The 18,509-nt window shown below is 53.8% G+C and overlaps 1 protein-coding gene across 1 annotated transcript; it reads right to left on the bottom strand.

Annotated features, from left to right (window-relative positions):
* Positions 1-33: 33 nt before the first annotated feature.
* On the bottom strand, positions 34-18,199 carry LOC308628368 (ubiquitin carboxyl-terminal hydrolase 42-like; the record flags this gene model as incomplete). Its single annotated transcript, XM_081255188.1, is given in 9 exon segments — positions 34-554; positions 2,496-2,590; positions 2,706-2,900; positions 2,903-3,433; positions 4,654-4,718; positions 4,959-5,100; positions 16,101-16,197; positions 17,905-18,021; positions 18,099-18,199. Coding segments are annotated over 9 exon segments (1,635 nt in total). The 3' UTR covers positions 34-262.
* Between the last annotated feature and the right edge of the window lie 310 nt (positions 18,200-18,509).

Here is an 18,509-nt window from a genome sequence, read left to right as displayed (position 1 = left end):
ACCCCCATCTGGACGGTTTTTTCTGATCCTAATTGTGGAGAGGGCACCCCATCTGCGGACACCCCTGTGCTTTTAGGGGGACCCTCCACATCCGTGCCTCTGTCCCGACTGCTGTGACCCAAGGGCTCAGGCTCACAGTCACCCTCGGTACGTGACAAGGGACTCGGGCTCAGCCTCCCCGCTGCTCTGCTGCCACCGGGTCCTGGGGACGCTCTGGTAACGTCCCTTTCACGTCCTGGGACGGTTTGCTCTGATCGTTTGTTCAATTCCCAGGGTCACACGGTTTAGGAAGCTGATCATCCCCGAGGGTATCCTTGTTGGTGTTACAAAAGGTGTTGATACTCGGCAAAGCCTCCTCGGGTTTTGCCAAAATGTTTTCAGAGACTTCTTCTTTGGTAGGTTTGATGCTGGGGTCCGAGGGTAACAAAGGCTTCTTGAATTTGCTGCTAAGGCTCGTGATCAGCTCCAGGTTCTCAAGGGAACCGGGAGCGCAGCTGCCAGCCTCCAGCTCAGCCTCGGGGTCCTGCGGATGCCTCTCCTGTGTCCCAGGGGTACTGCGGCCCCACCGAAAGAAAGAAAGAAATCAGCCACTTACTTGTTTGCTTTCTGCCTTACAGGGACAAACACTTCAAATCGTTCGTTTACTACATATTTTACGGCTTTACTACATCTGGTTTAAACCTAAAACTGGGCTTATCATTTTTTTTTTTTTTTTTTTTCTTTTTGCGGTATGCGGGCCTCTCACTGTTGTGGCCTCTCCCGTTGCGGAGCACAGGCTCCGGACGCGCAGGCCCAGCGGCCATGGCTCACGGGCCCAGCCGCTCCGCGGCATATGGGATCCTCCCAGACCGGGGCACGAACCCGTATCCCCTGCATCGGCAGGCGGACTCTCAACCACTGCGCCACCAGGGAGGCCTTGGGCTTATCATTTTTTGAAACTTCACATTTTCTCATTAAATAAAAATGTAAAACTTTGTATCAAGCCTACCCCATTTTTCAGCAATAATAACTCTGCAATTCTAGGCGCCTTCTGTTTTCAGATATACTTCTAATTCTTCTTAATAACTAAGTCTGGACCATCAAAAAACTCAAACAACGATGGGGCTCTTACTTTTCCTCTGGATCCCTTTTCTCTGAATCTTCTTGGAGCCTCAGAGCTGGAGCAGCTACCTCCAGACAGAACCAAGAGCTCCCTGAATTACCTACAAATTGTGAGGAATCACTGAGGCATTAGAAACACTTCCTGTAGTAAAAGAACTCTGCCTTGCTTTTGATGGAGTCTCGAAGTTAATGAAAGCTGCCAGAAAGCAAGAAAAACCCTAAAGCGGGCCCACTTTGCAGCGGGAAAATATCTGGGAGAGAGAAGACACGTGTGATCTACAGCGTGGCAGTGACGTGTTCAAGGCCCCACGTGAGGTTAGGAAACGTGCGTAGCTGGGCACTGACTGCTTATACTATCACCTGTCGTCATTCTCACGCACGTGACATTTGAAGACCAACTAAGCCGGACAAGGATAGAGAAAGGAGGACAGCCATCCTGCCAGGGACTGAGTGTTCAAGTGCCCCCTTTTTAGGGCCGACTGGGAGTGCGTGCTCTTTGCTCGTTTCTCTAAGTGAGCATTCCTAACAGTGGTTCTTGGTGAAGGCACGCCCCCCGCAGGGCCCTTCTGAAACGTGGGGTGCATTTTTGGGTTAGCCCCACGACGGGGGAGCCTCAGAAGCACGAGTGGGCGGGGGCGAGGCAGGCGTTCCCACAGAACAGCCCATGTCCCAACGTTCACGCGGGTGAAAACCCCGGCTCTATTACTGGCCGTTTCACAGACACCACTAGGGTGTTGATCTCAGGTTGGTCAGAGCTTGGCCGTAAGTCGACTACCAGGAGGACGTCACAGCGCTGACACGCGCGATGTGACCTGTGCATGGCGACGAGCTGCTGGCCCACCCCGTGTCCTTCGGTGGCATCGTCTCCCGGGCTGTTCACATGGAGACACGCCACTGCCTTCTAACCCTTTCTTCTACTCCATTACATGATGCTGAGGTCAATGCACTGCCTTTTTTTTTTTTTTTAAGTGTGGAGACAGACTATCTTGACTAGGAATTTAATTTCAGAATTGTAAAGGGAGCAAAACAAAGTCTTCGCTACTGGACAGTCGAGAAGCCCTGCGCCACCCCTTCACACCTCCTCAGGTGCCTGTCACGCGGGGGGCTGAGTGGGACGGTGCCGGCGGGAGGCCCAGCTGGGGGCTGAGGAGGAGCCCCAGAGAGGAGGGGCCCCAGAGAGGTGGGGCGCTGCGGGAGGGGGGGGCGTCGGCTGGACTAACAGATCCTGTACGTGTTTACTTTCTTAAAAGGAACATGAACGAGTTCGACAGATCGGTATTCAATTCATTCCAGGGTCCAACAGGTTCACCCTGAGACTTCCACGAGCGGCCACACCCACAGGCCCTGCTGTGACTCCCCAGCCCGCGTCCCACGGCCTTGGGACGGCATCTTACCTCATCTCATCTCTGGAGCCTTTCCCTTTGCTGCCGAGTTTGAAGGTGTCTAAGATTTTGTCTTCTGGGAGAGGTGGCAAAGGAGCAGGCATCAACTACCATAAAAAAAGAGATTTCAGCTCCGGGGGCCACCTGAAACCCCGCCACGTGACCCGCCGGACACGAGCGCGGAAGCGAAGGCCGCCCCGTCCCCGCCCGAGGCGCGCTCACCTTCCCAGGGAGACCGTTTGCCTTAGAAAAGGGGTTTTCTGAGTGCAGAGCAGGCTGGCCTTGGCCGGGGGCAGCACCCGAGGGCAGGCCGTTTTCTTCCGGGTCGCCGTCCGTACTGGTGGCACCGTTTAGAGCCACGGGCTCTCGGAGCTCGTGCGGAGAGGCCCCGCCATCTTCGGCCACCGGAGCAGGGGCGCGTGTGCGCCCTCGGCGGGGCCGAGACCGTTCTCCTTGCCGAGGCCCTTCGCCTCCTCGTCGGACTCTACGGACGACTCGGCGCCGTAGGGGACCAGCACGCCGCAGCTCAGCCTGGACCTGCCGTTCATCACAGGCTGAGGGCCGGACGCCCTCAGGGTCATCTGCTTTGCTACCTTACCAGACGCGGGCATCACGGCGGCACTCGAGGTGGACTGTGTTGCAGAAGAAGTGGTGACGCTAGACGAGGGGGCAGGCTTGTTAGGGCTCTCCAGGGAACTGCTGGGAAGCGCAGGCTGAGACTGAACTGGGCGCACAGGTAACGTGTTGTGAATACTGATCGTGATTTTCTGTTTCTTGGGATGTTCTGGAATAACTGAGGGCCTGTTAACCGACCAGTTCTGAACTGGCGTTAGAACTGTTGAGGCGTTAACGGGGCCAGTCCTACTGACGTTGGAATTCCCGTTAGGACTTGACATGGAGCTGCTCGGCGTTTCCTTCAAGGGTCCCGTCCCGTTTAGATGAGGTGGGTTCTGGAAACAAGCAGACCACAGCCAGGTGAGAGCTCCAGAAACAGCCGCAGGCTCAGAAACCTGAGTCCATAGGCCTCTCCCACTTTGGTTATCTTTTTCTTTTGTGAATAACAAGTTTCACGCACCTAGAAAGCCCTCCCCCTCTCCTGTGGGTCTGCCCACCACAGACCTTTCACAGGGCACAGTTTTCTGAGGATGAATTTCTGGTGAACAGGGACCACTCTTTTTGTCACAGAACAACACCCAGACCAAATTCTTCCTGCTCCAATTTGACAGAAAGAAGCAGGTCCCTTTGGGCATGGAGTCATAGAGGTTCTCCTTGGATGGTTTCCTGGGAGCCCACCGCAGTCCGGGCAGAAGGGAGTGCCAGCCACGGGGAACTCCCACGGGCCAAGGGAGGGAGGGAGGGAGACAGGCACGTGGACAGACACACTCACTAAGCCATCCCTGCCCCCGTCATCTCCGACTCCTACTCGAGCAGTTATTTTGCTCCAGATCCCAACTTTTGTTGCTATAACCCAGAAGTTGCAAACTGGTAGTCATGGGTGAATTCTGACTCACAGATAAATTCTGTTTTCTTAAATATCTTAAATAAATGTTTTCTTAAATATCTGAATTAGTTGCTATCTTAACACTGGAAGGCTTCATAGTTAAAAAGACAAAAACAAAAACAAAAACACCTCTTGAAAAAGCAACAGCACTGGCCCCTCCACACAGGGCATGTGCTCTCCCGTTGGCCGTGTCCTGAGGTCTCACTCAGGCAGAGCCCAGTGCAGGACCTGCTGCCTGTCCAGCTCCCTAAGGCACTGAATCTGTGACTCCCTATCAAACTGAAGGCTGTTACGACACTATGGCACAGGTGAAAGGATTATTCCAAGGTGTATACAGGCTATTCCAACAAGTCCAACATGTCCACAATCTCAACACCTAGTCAAGCAAAAGCCAGGCCTCCACTGAAGACTCGGAGCTTCACACAAACCAGGCACACCTTCCATTCCCCTTGAGAAGCCATGAGGCAGTGTGATCAGCCCCGGCCGGACGGCAGAGAGAAAATGCCACACTCCTGAAAGGGCTAAACGGATACGACTAAAGTGTTCTTTCTGTAAAAGCATCACTTTCCTGGGGGCCAGCATTAATCAAGAATCCCCAGATATTTAATCCATTAAGTGAATGGAAGTCCAAGGTGGGAGCTAAAATCTCTAGCGTTTAAAAAGACTTACACCAACAGCTCCTACAGAACAGAAGACCTCAGACCTCCCAAAAGGCAAGAAACTCCCCCACGTACCTGGGTAGGACAAAGAAAAAAGAATAAACAGAGACAAAAGGATAGGGACGGGACCTGCACCAGTGGGAGGGAGCCGTGAAGGAGGAAAGGTTTCCACACACTAGGAGCCCCTTCGCGGGCGGAGACTGCGGGTGGCGGAGGGGAAAGCTTCCGAGTCGCAGAGGAGAGCACAGCAACAGGGGAGCGGAGGGCAAAGCGGACAGATTCCCGCACAGAGGACCGGGGCCGACCAGCACTCACCAGCCCGAGAGGCTTGTCTGCTCACCCGCCGGGGCGGGCAGGGCTGGGAGCTGAGGCTCGGGCTTCGGGTTTCAGTCGGAGCGCAGGGAGAGGACTGGGGCTGGCGGCGTGAACAGAGCCTGAAGGAGCTAATGCGCCACAGCTAGCCGGGAGGGAGTCCGGGAAAAAGTCTGGAGCTGCCGAAGAGGCAAGAGACTTTTTCTTCCCTCTTGGTTTCCTGGTGCGCGAGGAGAGGGGATTCAGAGCGCTGCTTAAAGGAGCTCCAGAGACGGGCGCGAGCCGCGGCTGAAAGGGCGGAGCCCAGTGACGGGCGTGGGACGCTGGGGCGGCTGCTGCCGCCGCCAAGAGGCCTGTGTGCGAGCGCAGGTCACTGTCCACGACCCCCTTCCGGGGAGCCTGTGCAGCCCGCCCCTGCCGGAGTCCTGGGATCCACGGACAGCTTCCCCTGGTGAGCGCACGGCGCGCCTCGGGCTGGTGCAACGTCACGGAGGCTCAACGTCAACGTCGCGCCGGCGTAACGTCAACGTCGCGCTGGCGTCTGACGCCGCAGGCCTGCCCCGCCTCCGTGCCCCTCCCTCCCCCTCGGCCTGAGTGAGCCAGAGTCACTGAAGCGGCTGCTCCTTTAACCCCGTCCTCTCTGAGGGAAGAACAGACGCCCTCTGGCGACCTACACGCAGAGGCGGGGCAGATCCAAAGCTGAGCCCCGGGAGCTGTGCGAACAAAGAAGAGAAAGGGGAATCTCTCCCAGCAGCCTCAGAAGCAGCGGATTAAAGCTCCGCAATCAACTTATGTACCCTGCATCTGTGGAATACATGAATAGACAACAAATCATCCCATATTGAGCAGCTGTGTGGATGAAAGGTTCTTGGTGCTGCAGCCAGGAGTCAGTGCTGTGCCTGTGAGGTGGGAGAGCCAAATTCAGGACACTGGTCCACAACAGACCTCCCAGCTCCACGTAATATCAAACGGCGAAAATCTTCCAGAGATCTCCATCTCAACACCAGCACCCAGCTTTTCTCAACGACCAGCAAGCTACAGTGCTGCACACCCTATGCCAAACAACTAGCAAGACAGAAACACAACGCAACCCATTAGCAGAGAGGCTGCTTAAAATCATAAAATAGATACGATGATAGATACGATGATAGATATGATGGAGTCATTCATTTGGTACCAGAAGCCATTGCTAGCCTGCAAAATAGCCAGTAAAAGAGATATTAGATACAATTAGGTAAATAGGGAACACCAATCCAGAGACGTAAAAAAAATGGGCTTTCACATTTTAACTGTAAAAGCCCCACCTTTCCTCCCCCAAATACCAGGGCTATCTTACAGTGTATTGTAAAAATAGCTGTTAGCAAAATCCACAGAGCTTACTTTTATGTAGCAGAAGTAATGGCTAGCATGGCAATTAAAACCAGTGTGTACCAGTACCGCATACAAATCTTTTTTTTTTTTTTTTTTTTTTTTTTGCTGTACGTGGGCCTCTCACTGTTGTGGCCCCTCCCATCGCGGAGCACAGGCTCCGGACGCGCAGGCTCAGCGGCCATGGCTCACGGGCCCAGCCGCTCCGTGGCATGTGGGATCTTCCCGGACCAGGGTATGAACCCGTGTCTCCTGCATCGGCAGGCGTACTCTCAACCACTGCGCCACCAGGGAAGCCCCCGCATACAACTCTTAAATGATCGGTTCTCTGTTTGGCTGAGACATATACGGTCGAATATCAAGATACTCAGGATATTTCACATCCTACACAGGAATGGAAAGAGGAAAAAGGAACGTCATTTCTGAAGGTGCAGGTCATCCCGTGTGCACGGGCTCCGGAGACCCCAGAGCACTGCGCCCTATGTTCCGGCAGAAAACCAGCACACTGAACCTCGTTTCAAAAGACAGAATCAACCTGGAGCACACCTGAACCTAAGTGTGTTTAATGCAATCCCACTGTATTCTTTATTTCCTTTAAACAAATAAGGATCCACAGTAAGTGAATTCTCCAAATCCATCAAAGGAGACAGTAACAATCACAACCCTGGATTTGAGAGTCCAGACAGTCTTATTTTTTTTATTTTTATTTTTTTTTGCGGTACGCGGGCCTCTCACTGCTGTGGCCTCTCCCGTTGCGGAGCACAGGCTCCGGACGCGCAGGCTCAGCGGACATGGCTCACGGGCCCAGCCGCTCCGCGGCATGTGGGATCTTCCCGGACCGGGGCACGAACCCGTGTCCCCTGCATCGGCAGGCGGTCTCTCAACCACTGCGCCACCAGGGAAGCCCCCAGACAATCTTATGTTTATTTTTAACAATTCAGGAACAGATTTCTTCTGCATGTTACTGGATTTCTGACCACTTTCAATCTTCAGAAAGTGGGAAGAAAATGGGAAAATTCAGTATACTACCAGTCGGAAAACAAATGAATAAACAAAATAAGCTCTGATGGAAGAATGGCAAGACCTGACTGGGAACCCTCTTTGGAATCAAATGACACAAGCTCCCTCCCTGTAGCCACTCGTCACCTGCACTGACTATGAAGCCCAAATGAAGATAATAACCATCAATTTATCTTCAGAAAGTCTAGCCAGCTAAAGGATCTAGAAAAAACCCACATACGCTCCTAAACACACATACCAAACTGGTAGCTCAATCCTTTGACATTTTTGTCTACTACCAAGTGCTGGAAGAACTTAGAAAATCAGATAATAAAACTGTTCAATTTAGTTGCTGACACTTAAGCCTTGAAAGGCTCAGCATAAACGGTTATTAATAATATTATCTACATACCTTAGCAATTTTTCCACCAGTAAAATTTGCAAAACGTTTCAGAGAAAGTGTAAGAACGTTAGAAGATCTGTGTATAGTGAACCTCTTCGAAGCTGGAACCATCTTTTTACACCTTGGAAAAAAACAGAAACAGATGTTTAAGAAGATTAATATGGGTTTTTTTTTTATCTTTACTTGTTATTCCTCTGCAACATTCTAAATTAAGTTTCCAAAAGAAGGCTATGAGATGAGAAATACCACCCTTTTCAACCAACAGTGAAAATATTAAAATTTAAAGTACGGGGGAAACTGCTTAATTAGCATGAAAGAAAAAGGACAGTTCTGAAATGTCAGGTATGACAGGTCACTGATATTTTAAAAATTAGATTAATGTAAGTTTCTCTCAATGGAAAACAAACTGAAAAACTGGCTGGTATAATACTGTGAAAACTAAGCCCAGATACAAAAGGAAGAAAGTAAAGACTAGAAATGTCCATGAAGTTTAAAACAAAGGAGAAATCCCTATGGTCTTGGGAGGAAAGGGAGCCTTCTCCCCCCACAAAATGAACGCAGGCACACCTCATGTTATTACCCTTTGCGGATATTCCATTTTTCACAAATTGAAGGTCAGTGGCAACCCTGCATGGAGCAAGTCTACTGGCACGGTTTTTCCAAAAACATTTGCTTCCTTCGTATCTCTGTGTCACATTTCGGTAATTCTCGCAATATTTCAAGCTTTTTCATTAATATTATATTTGTTATGGTGACCTGTGATCAGTGATTTTTTTTTTTTTTTTTTTTTTTTTTTGCAGTACGCGGGCCTCTCACTGCTGTGGCCTCTCCCGTTGCGGAGCACAGGCTCCGGACACGCAGACGCAGCGGCCATGGCTCACGGGCCCAGCCGCTCCGCGGCATGTGGGATCTTCCCGGACCGGGGCACAAACCCGTGTCCCCTGCATTGGCAGGCGGACTCTCAACCACTGTGCCACCAGGGAAGTCCGGGAAGAGTAGTTTTTAATCAGGATAAGTGTATTAGGTCCAAGTGATGTTGAGCCTGGGAATTTTTTAATGGATAGAGTTTTGATTTCACAGGATGAAAAGCTTGTGGAGGTTAGTTGCAGAGCACTGTGAATATACTCAACACTACTGAACTACACACTTAAATGGTTTTGATGGGAGATGTTATATGTATTTACCACAATTAGATTTTTAAAAAATAAATAGGCTGTTTTAAACGTGGTGTTGGGTACAATTTGGGAGACCAACTGTGCTTCCAGCATTCAGGGCTTCACCTCAGGGCCTGGTGGGTGGCGGGGATTCAGCATTCCTGCCCCAGAGAGAATGAGGCCTCGAGACTCAAAGGCCACTTCTTTTGTGTCTGGTTCCTCCAAATTAAGGTCTCACGGTTGGAGACACCATGCCACCTGGGGTGATAGGGGACAAGTGGCATTCACCTTGCAGAGCCCTTGCCTCTCCTGTCTCTTCCCCCCGTCAGCCCCCCTAGTCTCTCTTCCCAGCCCACCCATGTGTGCCCCACTCTCCTCCGACACAACTCCTGCCCTGCCCCCAACCCCAGGAGCCTACCCCAGGTAAGGGCCCACGATTTGGATCTGAAGCAGGCTCAACATCACTTGGACCTAATACACTTATCCTGATTAAAAACTACTCTTCCCGGGCTTCCCTGGTGGCGCAGTGGTTGAGAGTCCACCTGCCGATGCAGGGGACACGGGTTCGAGCTCCGGTCTGCGAAGATCCCACATGCCGCGGAGCGGCTGGGCCCGTGAGCCATGGCCGCTGAGCCTGCGCGTCCAGAGCCTGTGCTCCACAACGGGAGAGGCCACAACAGTGAGAGGCCCACGTACCACAAAAAAAGAAAAAAAAATTAATCTAACTTCACCTCTTTTCAACCTGTCTCTCCAAGTCTGTTCTGTTCATTTTCTCTTTCTTCACATGAAATAAGATGCCAGGCAGGCCTCACTTTCCCTTGCTGGGTTTCATGTCCTTTCTGCTGAGATGTTACTGGAGTCTCTCTCTCTCTCTCTCTCTCTCTCACACACACACACACACACACACACACGCTCACTTCCCTGGTGGGAGGTCAGACCTACAGCCTCTACTCCATTCTGCTGAAGCCCCCCTGCACCCTGGACCCAACAGGGTCCACCTGTCTGGGACGCAGGAGCAAAGGGGCACTGGAAGGTCACAGAGATCAAGGAAATGCCGCCCAACAAGACTGGCCATGTGGCCTCGGAGGCTGCCCAACCTCAGGGCTGGTCTGGGGGTCCTGCCCTCTGCCCTGCCCCTATCCTTGCGGGGACCCAAGACCTTTCCAGCTGGTGACCAGTCATGGCCATCCTCTGCGAGAACAAGGAATCCATTTAGCCCAATCCTGGACCGGGCTGTGGAGACCCCGCAGGCCAGTGGGAAATGAGGCCCGAGCTGCCAGGACCAGGGGTGGGTACTCCGGGGATCACCTGGGTAGCAGCAGCACGGAGCTCAGGGCCTCCAACCTGGAAAAGGGCCAGGTGGGCTGTGGGGAGAGTGCAGCCTAGTCCTGGTCTCAGAGATGTAAGCACTGTCCCAGCTCTGCCGTGTCCACTGGGTGCCGCACCACTGACCACACCCCAGGTCTGCTCGCCTTGACCCAGGCCAGCATGGGGACTGCCTGGCTCCCAGGCCCTGCTGGACTGAGAGCCCATGGGGAGGGACACAGTCTCATCACCCGTGTGCGCCTAGGGGGTGGTGTTCCCCTTTCTATGTGGTAGGTACATGTAGACACAGTAGGTGCATTTCTAGGGTCTCCAGAGGAGTCAGGGACAAAGGGTCAAGATGCAGGCACTGGAAGTGTCCACCCTGCGCAGGGGATGGGGGGTGGTGGCCACGTGGGAGCTCTAGGATGGACCCAGGCCAGCAAAGTAGCTGTTCCCCTCTGACCCCGGGAATGAAATAACAAGGCCGATTTGTTTCCAAGGCACATGGGATAAAGATTTGAGTCATCTCCCAAGACCAACAGGCTCAGCCAGGGGAGAGGAGAGCGAGCAGAAGTGGGGCTGCAGCCGGAGCAGAGGCCAGGGGGTGAGACGGGCCTTCTGTGGTCCAGGGGTCCCTTGCCCGCAGGCTGCTTTCCTTGGTGAAGGGCACTCCTGCCAGCTCTCCTCACTTCCACTGTGGAGGGCTCCCCGATTCATTGGCAGGTGGAGGATGGAGGCAGGCCGCTGCACCGGCCTGGCCATAAACTCCTCCTGTCTGCCCTCCTGGCATCTCCAATCTCAGCCAGGGCCACCCTGCAAGTGTTATCCCAAAACCAAACCGAGCAGGACATTTCCCTCCTCCCATAGTCAACGGCCCGTCAAGTGCACTTGAGCATACCTGGCACAGAAGCCCGTCTCTGCCCCAATCACCAGGCTCCTGATGGACGTGCAGGCCTAGGTCAATGCACTGCTGTGGATGTCACCTAGGGCCAGCCAGAGGCTCGTCAACTCCCCCCGCCCCGGGGAACCATCCTCTCCTGCAGACTGACTGGTGTGGATCATCTGGAAGGAAAGGAAACTTGCAGCGCCTGGATGGCCCCTCTAAAGGCTGGTGACCATGCCGGTGGGGACTGGACAGTGCCTTTGTGCGCCCACTGTGCCCCGAGCATTTTACGCCCACCTGCTCTGCCCACCCATGGCCCACCCTGGGCCCCCTGCCCATCGGCCGAGACTCCACATGGGCACTCACGCACCATGTCCCCACCCTCGGTGGGGCTGCCGCCCCTTGACGGGCAGCCTCCTGACTCCTGGCTGCATGTGTGGGCCTAGGATGGGCCATGGAAGGATGGGAACCCAGGAAGCCATGGGGAACAGAGGGCAGAGGGGCCCAGGACAACAGGCGCTCGCAGAGGAGCTCGGGGCCAGGCTTGGCAGGGGGCAGGCCCTCTCCCCACAGCGTTTTACGGTCTCTGCGGGCAGATCCTGGCTACCTGGGTACCAGTCCCAGCTAACAGCCGCCCTTCTTGGACATGAGCGTGTCTGAGCACGAGGAAATGAGTCTCTAGTGCTGGCTGAGTCACGGAGCACCCCGGCCAGGGCAGTGAGGCCAGGAGCAGGGTCGCCTGTGGGACAGCCTCCCAGACACCAGCATGTCTGAGCCATAGGCACCTCGAGGGCAGGGGTACAGCCACAGGCCAGCACAGAAGATGGAGTTCTTGTCCCAACGCTGCCACCTTCTAGTTCAAAGCCCTCACGGTGTAACTGAGCCCTCAGTCTGCTAGCCTTCATCTTGGAGGACAGGATGCCTGCTGGCTCGGTAGGACCAGGCGATGTGCTGGGTCAGCTGCATGTACGTCCATTACAGCGGGGGAGGCTGACGGTTCTGCTATCCATGTGCGACACATTTGCAGGTTTCTGCTGGGGTCAGGCCGGCTAGCGGCCTTAGGGACAGTTGGCAGCAGAGACCTGATCCCTGGCCTCTGTTGCCTCTTCCCACTTTTCACTGTCAGCCTTGTCCCACCAAAGAGTTAAAAAGCATTAGTTCTACGGTCACTTTTGTTCTTGGGCTGACACAGAGTTGTTTTTGTTTTTGTTTTTATGGTACACGGGCCTCTCACTGTTGTGGCCTCTCCCGTTGCGGAGCACAGGCTCTGGACGCGCAGGCTCAGCGGCCATGGCTCACGGGCCCAGCCGCTCCGTGGCACGTGGGATCTTCCTGGACCGGGGCACGAACCCGTGTCCCCTGCATCGGCAGGCCGACTCTCAACCACTGCACCACCAGGGAAGCCCCTGACACAGAGTTTAATTGTTGCAACTTCAAAGTAGGCCAGGGCCAAAACAGAGACTGCAAGGCTCTTGCCCAAAGAACAGAGGGTCCTTGGACCAGAGGATGGGGAGGGCTTGGGTCTGTGAGTCCCCAGCTCTTATCTGGACACTAGGCGTGCTGGCAGCGTTTACCCTTCCCCCCGTGAGGACAGGAACGTGAACCTGGGGGCCTTTCTCAGGAAAAGAATTGCCAACGGCAATGAACTGGTCTCCAGCTCTACATGGTCTCCCACCACGGACACTGCAGGGACAGGCCCCCGAACTGTCTGACTTGATGGGCTCAACCCAAAGTGTGCACATGCCCAGTGCCCAGCTTGCTCTGCTTCCAGAACCCTGACTGCGCCTCCTGGCCCAGAACCTCAAGGCCTCAAGGCCTCAAAGCCAGCCCCCTGGGCACACGCAGAGAAGCCCCTTCTGCAATCACTCTCTCACCCTCACCTTGCCCGTGGAAAAAGCAAGAATGTGGGACTGTGACCATTGCCAAGATGGAACTGGCTGTGTGGTGGACCTAGCTTCACCTTGCTCAGTGTCACAGCAAACTTCACCCATGGGAGAGGTCCACAGCCAGGCTGCAGATCAGGGGATTGCTCCAAAGTGCTGGGGACTGGACCGTGGCCTTCCTCTTGACGAAAGGGGATTTGTGATGAAATGAGGGTGATTCTGCAGGATCTTTCCCAATTCAGCCACCCCTGGAACAAGACTTAAGGGCATTGCTATAAGAAGAATTGCCGAATGAGATGAACCAGGCAGGAATTATGTCACACAGCCGGGCTGAGTGCGGGTGAGGACGGGCCACTTTCCCAAACTAGGACTGGAGCCAGGTGTCTGGCCCTCGGCGGTGCCTCCTGTGAGTCCAGATGGGCTGGGCACCGTCCTAGCTCAGCCCCTGCCTTGGCAAGTGGCCAGCCAATGTGGTTGTGGAGAAAGGTGATGGGCCTTTTTCCTTCCAGGCTCTCTCCTTTCGAGGGTGTTGGCTTGAATGTAACAGGACTCCCTCATGGCGGAGCTCGGGCCTCAGCTGCACAGCCTTTCATGGGGGCCTCTCCCAGGGAGAGATCTCGGCCTCCCCGCCTCCGGCAGACCCTCAATCCCGCAGGTGGGGAATGACTTTAGGTGGATGGTGGAGAGCTTTGGGGGAGTGGTCTAGAGTGGAGGGACAGAGGCCTGCAGAAGGGGGAAATAAATCCCCGAACAACTTATTTCAGTAACGCCATCTGGCCCTACAGCCTGAATGGCTCCAGAATTGCTGCGGAGGAGGGTTCACCTGTATTGATCCAGGTGGAAGAGGAGTCCGAGACTTGCCTTGATCTGCTTCCCACGGTTTATACAAGGATGACAAAGATGCCAGTGGTCCACGTGAAGAAGTGGAGAAAGTGCTGATGGCCGGAACTGTGGAGCGACAGGGGCTACGGCCCTCGGCTGACCCCTCAGCCCCCCGAAGCTTCTGACTGGGACCCGTGTCAGTGTGATCCCCCTCCCTCCCCAAGCACGGCCTCTGATACAGGTTGTGAAGCTCCCTCCACACCAAGTACTCATGGGGCGTCCCTCCCCTCCACCTAAACCCTGCCTAGGATGTCGAAACTGATCTGTGCTGACAGAGTTGGTGAAGAGGCCGTTTTGTAAACAGTTGTGTTTTTCCTCTGTCCAACCCAAGCCTGCTCTCTCCAGCTGAAGGTCCAGGATAGGGGCAGTCTATAAAGACAGAAAAATGTAGGTAATAACTACTCCAGCCAAGAAAAAACTGTGTCCCCATGCCCTTTTGTGCATGTAGGCAGGTATTTCTGTGGGACAAACTCTGGCATGTGGATGTGTTGAGGACTATGTCACTTTTTTTTTTTTTTTTTTTTTTTTGGTGGTACGCGGGCCTCTCACTGTTGTGGCCTCTCCCGCCGCAGAGCACAGGCTCCGGACGCGCAGGCTCAGCGGCCATGGCTCACGGGCCCAGCCGCTCCGCGGCACGTGGGATCCTCCCGGACCGGGGCACGAACCCGCGTCCCCTGCATCGACAGGTGGACTCCCAACCACTGCGCCACCAGGGAAGCCCGGACTATGTCAATTTTAAATGTTTAACAGAGATTGCTAAATCACCCTGAGCAAAGACATTGGATTCCTACTCCACCAATGCTGATGAAGGCGCCTTATCAACCAGACACTGTCACTGTTTTTTAACTTTTTTCCAAAGTGTAGGAGAATAGTGACACTTCATGGTTGGGTTCATTTGAATTTCTGTTGTTAAGGAAGCTAAGCATATTTTCACACATGTATTAAAGACATTTATATTTCTTTTTCTGTGACTTCTGTGTTGATTACTTTTCTCCAAGTTTCCTATTGGATTTTCATCTTTTTAAAAATTACTTGCAAGAGCTCTTTGATATTATGGAAATTAAAATGTTCTGCATCACATTTGTCAAAGTCTAACCACTTGTCTCACTTTATACCCACTAGGCTGGCAATCATCAAAAACAGAGATAGTGGGACTTCCCTGGTGGTCCAGTGGTAAAGAATCTGCCTTCCAAGGCAGGGGACGTGGGTTCAATCCCTGGTCAGGGGACTAAGATCCCACATGCCGCAGGGCAACTAAGTCCACACACCACAACTACTGAGCCCGAGCGCCTCAACTAGAGAGCCCACCTGCCGCAAACTACAGAGCCCACGCGCTCTGGAGCCAGCGTGATGCAACTGGAGAGAAAACCTGAACGCCACAACTAGAGAGAAACCCTTGTGCTGCAATGAAGATCCCACCCATCCATCGCAGCAAAAGATCCCACATGCTGCAACTAAGACTAACGCAGCCAAAATGTAAATAAATAAATAAATACAGAGATAGTAACCAGTGCTGGCAAGGATGTAGAGGAATGGAACCCTCATACACTGCTGATGGGAAGGTAAAACAGTGCAGCCACTTTGGGAAACCATCTAGCAGTTCCTCAAAAAGTTAAATACAGAGTTCAGGTAACCCAGTAATTCCACTCTGACCTGTATACCAAGAGAAATAAAAGCATATGTCCACACAAAAGCCCAAATATGAAAGTTTGTAGCAGCGTTAGTCATAATAGCCAAAAAGTAGTCAAAACCCCCATGTCCACTAATTGGTGAATGGATAGGTGAAACACAGTACACCCATACACGAAGGAAAGTTATTCAGCGATAAAAAGAAATGAAGTAGCAATTCATGCTGTAACGTGGATGAACCTTGAAAACATGCTAAGAGAAAGCCATACACCACAAGACATATACAGTATGACTCCATTTATAAGAAATGTCCAGAATAGGTAAATCTATAGAGAAAGCAGATTCGAGGTTGCCTAGGACTGGAAGGAGGCGGGGAGATTGGGAGGGTATTGGTTCAGCCTTGCTGGGAAAGCCGATTGTGGTTTTGGATGTAAAACTGTGAAGACACTAAAAGCCATTGAATTGCACACTTAAATGGTTGAATTGTGTGGTATGAGAATTATATTTCAGTAAAGTTGTTTAAAAACCACCCTGCCCCTGCAGTGAGCCCCGTGCATCCCACCTGCCCTCTGGCCACACCCCCTAAGGCAGCCGGGGTGAGAAGCACCAGCCAGCCCCTCCTGGAATCCCAGTTCCCACCGTCAGGGGCAGAATGAGATGCTTCGTTCGGGGCAATAGCTTCTGGAAGTCAGTATCTGCCATTGCCAATGACCCCAAAGCAGCTGGGGTGAGCCCACTGGGGGGGGGGATGGAGGGGAGTGGGGCCGTGCCCAGAGGGCCCGGGGGCTGTCTCCCCTCCGTACTCCGTCAGTGGAGGCCTGAGGACCAGCCCAGGACTCAGCCCTGTGGGTCCAGAGCCATCGCAGCGTCAGCACCCTGCCCCGCCCTGAAACTTTTCCCGGACCAGCTGGGTGGGCCCCAGCCGATTCCCAGGGAGAGATGTGGGCTGTCTCTACTTGTGTTGAGTAAGGTGCCCAGGTGGGTGGGTGGGGGGGTGCGGCTGAGAGAGGCCTCAGCCCAGGCCACAGTTTTCAAACAATTCATGGGGCCAAGAGGGGAAATGGACTCCCTTCTGGACATATTATATGCTCATATCTTTGGCTCCCTTTGAGCCGAGACAAGTGAGGAAACTGTCTTTTTCTTCCGGATTTTAAAAGCAGCCGCATAGCACAGGGAGATCTGCTGGTGCTTTGTGACCACCTAGAGGGGTGGGATAGGGAGGGTGGGAGGGAGGGAGACCCAAGAGGGAAGAGATATGGGGACATATGTATATGTATAACTGATTCACTTTGTTATAAAGCAGAAACTAACACACCATTGTAAAGCAGTCATACTCCAATAAAGATGTTAAAAAAATTAAAATTAAAATTAAAAAAAGAGCTTTTCCCATAAAAGGGAACCTAACCCTTTGCCAAATATCTTCCAAATAACATACTGTGTTCCCATTTACCTGTTGACTTTGGGGGGGTGAGAGCACGTGTGAGTGTGTGCTGCACAAAATGTGTGGCCAGATTTGATGGTTCTTCTCCATCTGGCTTCTGTGTTTTCTACAAGCTCAGAAAGGGCTCCTGATTTCCAGCCCAGGATTCTGTCTCACACATTGGACCCTCCAGCAGGTGACTCTCAGGTCTCATAGGCTCTGTCTGGATTTTATCTTATGGATCTCAGGTAGGAACCTCCTTGGGCTGATGTGTATTTTTCATATCCTGGAAAGAAAAGTAGTGATTTCCCAACTTCTGAGTTCTTGGGAGCCCCTCTCTGTGGCCAAGCCAGGCCCCAAAAGCAGAGTGGGATGGAGTCCCGACCGTCAGGGCAGCCTGGCATGGGACGAGAATCACACACAGAAGAGGAAACCGGACAAGGGCAGCCTGCCCGGGACAAGGCTGGAGATGGGGAGGAATGGCTGGCGGGCCAAGGGGGATCTGCCCTCTGTTCATCCCACAGAGGCTCATCACACCCGAGTCTGTTGCCAGCCTTCTGCTTCATGTCCTCGGCACCACCCCTGGCCTCCCGACCTGAGGACCTCTGGCCCCAGGTCCCCTGAGCCTGGCTGTTTTGTGTCTCTAAGACTGAGGGGCCACATGACAAGACACTGATGGAAACAGCCCTGGAGGTGACTTCACTTCCAGCTGCCCATCCAAAGCGCAGAAACTTAGAAAGTCAGGAGCCGAGGGACAGGAGCTGGGACTCAGCACGTGGGGCAGATGCTGGGGGCTCCTGGTGAGCCTGCGGACTTCTGAGGGCAGAGGGCCCCCTGACAGAGGGGCTGGTCACTTGGGCAACATCAGTGGGGCAGGGCTTATGTCACAAAGGGGCCAGAGGTGACCACTGGGAGGGAGGGCAGCTGAGGGCAGACGCCCCCTGACACCGACAGACACCCTGAGCAGGCGTGTGGCTGTGAACTGAGAGTGCCAGAGACAAGCGGGCCACAGGCAGGAGCCACCGAGCTCGGGTCCCGAGGAAGGAGAGAGACCGCTTGCGGCCGGCGGCCAGCTCAGGACTCGGCTGCAGCATCATGGAAAGGAGCTTGGTGCTCAGGTGGGTCCCAGGTTTAGCCGTGCTGGGTGGAAGACGGCCCAGGGCAACCGTCCCGTGTGTCTGGGTAACTCTTCCAGAGGCCACGGAGCGGGTCTGAACCTCTCCAATCCCACGCGTGTCACATCAATGCTGCCGTCGCGTGGACGCCGGGCAGGAGGGGGCAGGTTACCACGGGCCAGGCCGGCAGGTGGAGGGGACATGGTGTCCTCACGCATCAACCTCCCCACAGGCCCGTCTCTGGGAAGCACACGGGAAAGTCGCCTCCCGCAGCCTGGGTTTGGTTGGCGATTCCTGGCAGAGGGCATGTGGGTCAGAGCAGTGTCCTGGATGGGCAACCGAACTAAGACCCCAGGAGTGTTCAGTGCTGGGTGTCTGTATCTAGATCCTGACGGACACCAGGCATCTCTTGGTTTGGCCATCACGTCCTCTGTTCAGCTTGGACACTATGTCCCCACTTCTCTGTGGCGAACACAACCCACGGACCCTGCTTTGTCTCGAGGGGCTTGCTCC

Source organism: Mesoplodon bidens (genome assembly GCF_964165515.1).
Source record: "Mesoplodon bidens genome assembly, chromosome: 15".
NCBI lineage: Eukaryota > Metazoa > Chordata > Mammalia > Artiodactyla > Ziphiidae > Mesoplodon > Mesoplodon bidens.
The sequence above is the reverse complement of the archived record's forward strand: the minus strand, read 5'-3'. Positions and strand labels throughout refer to the sequence as shown.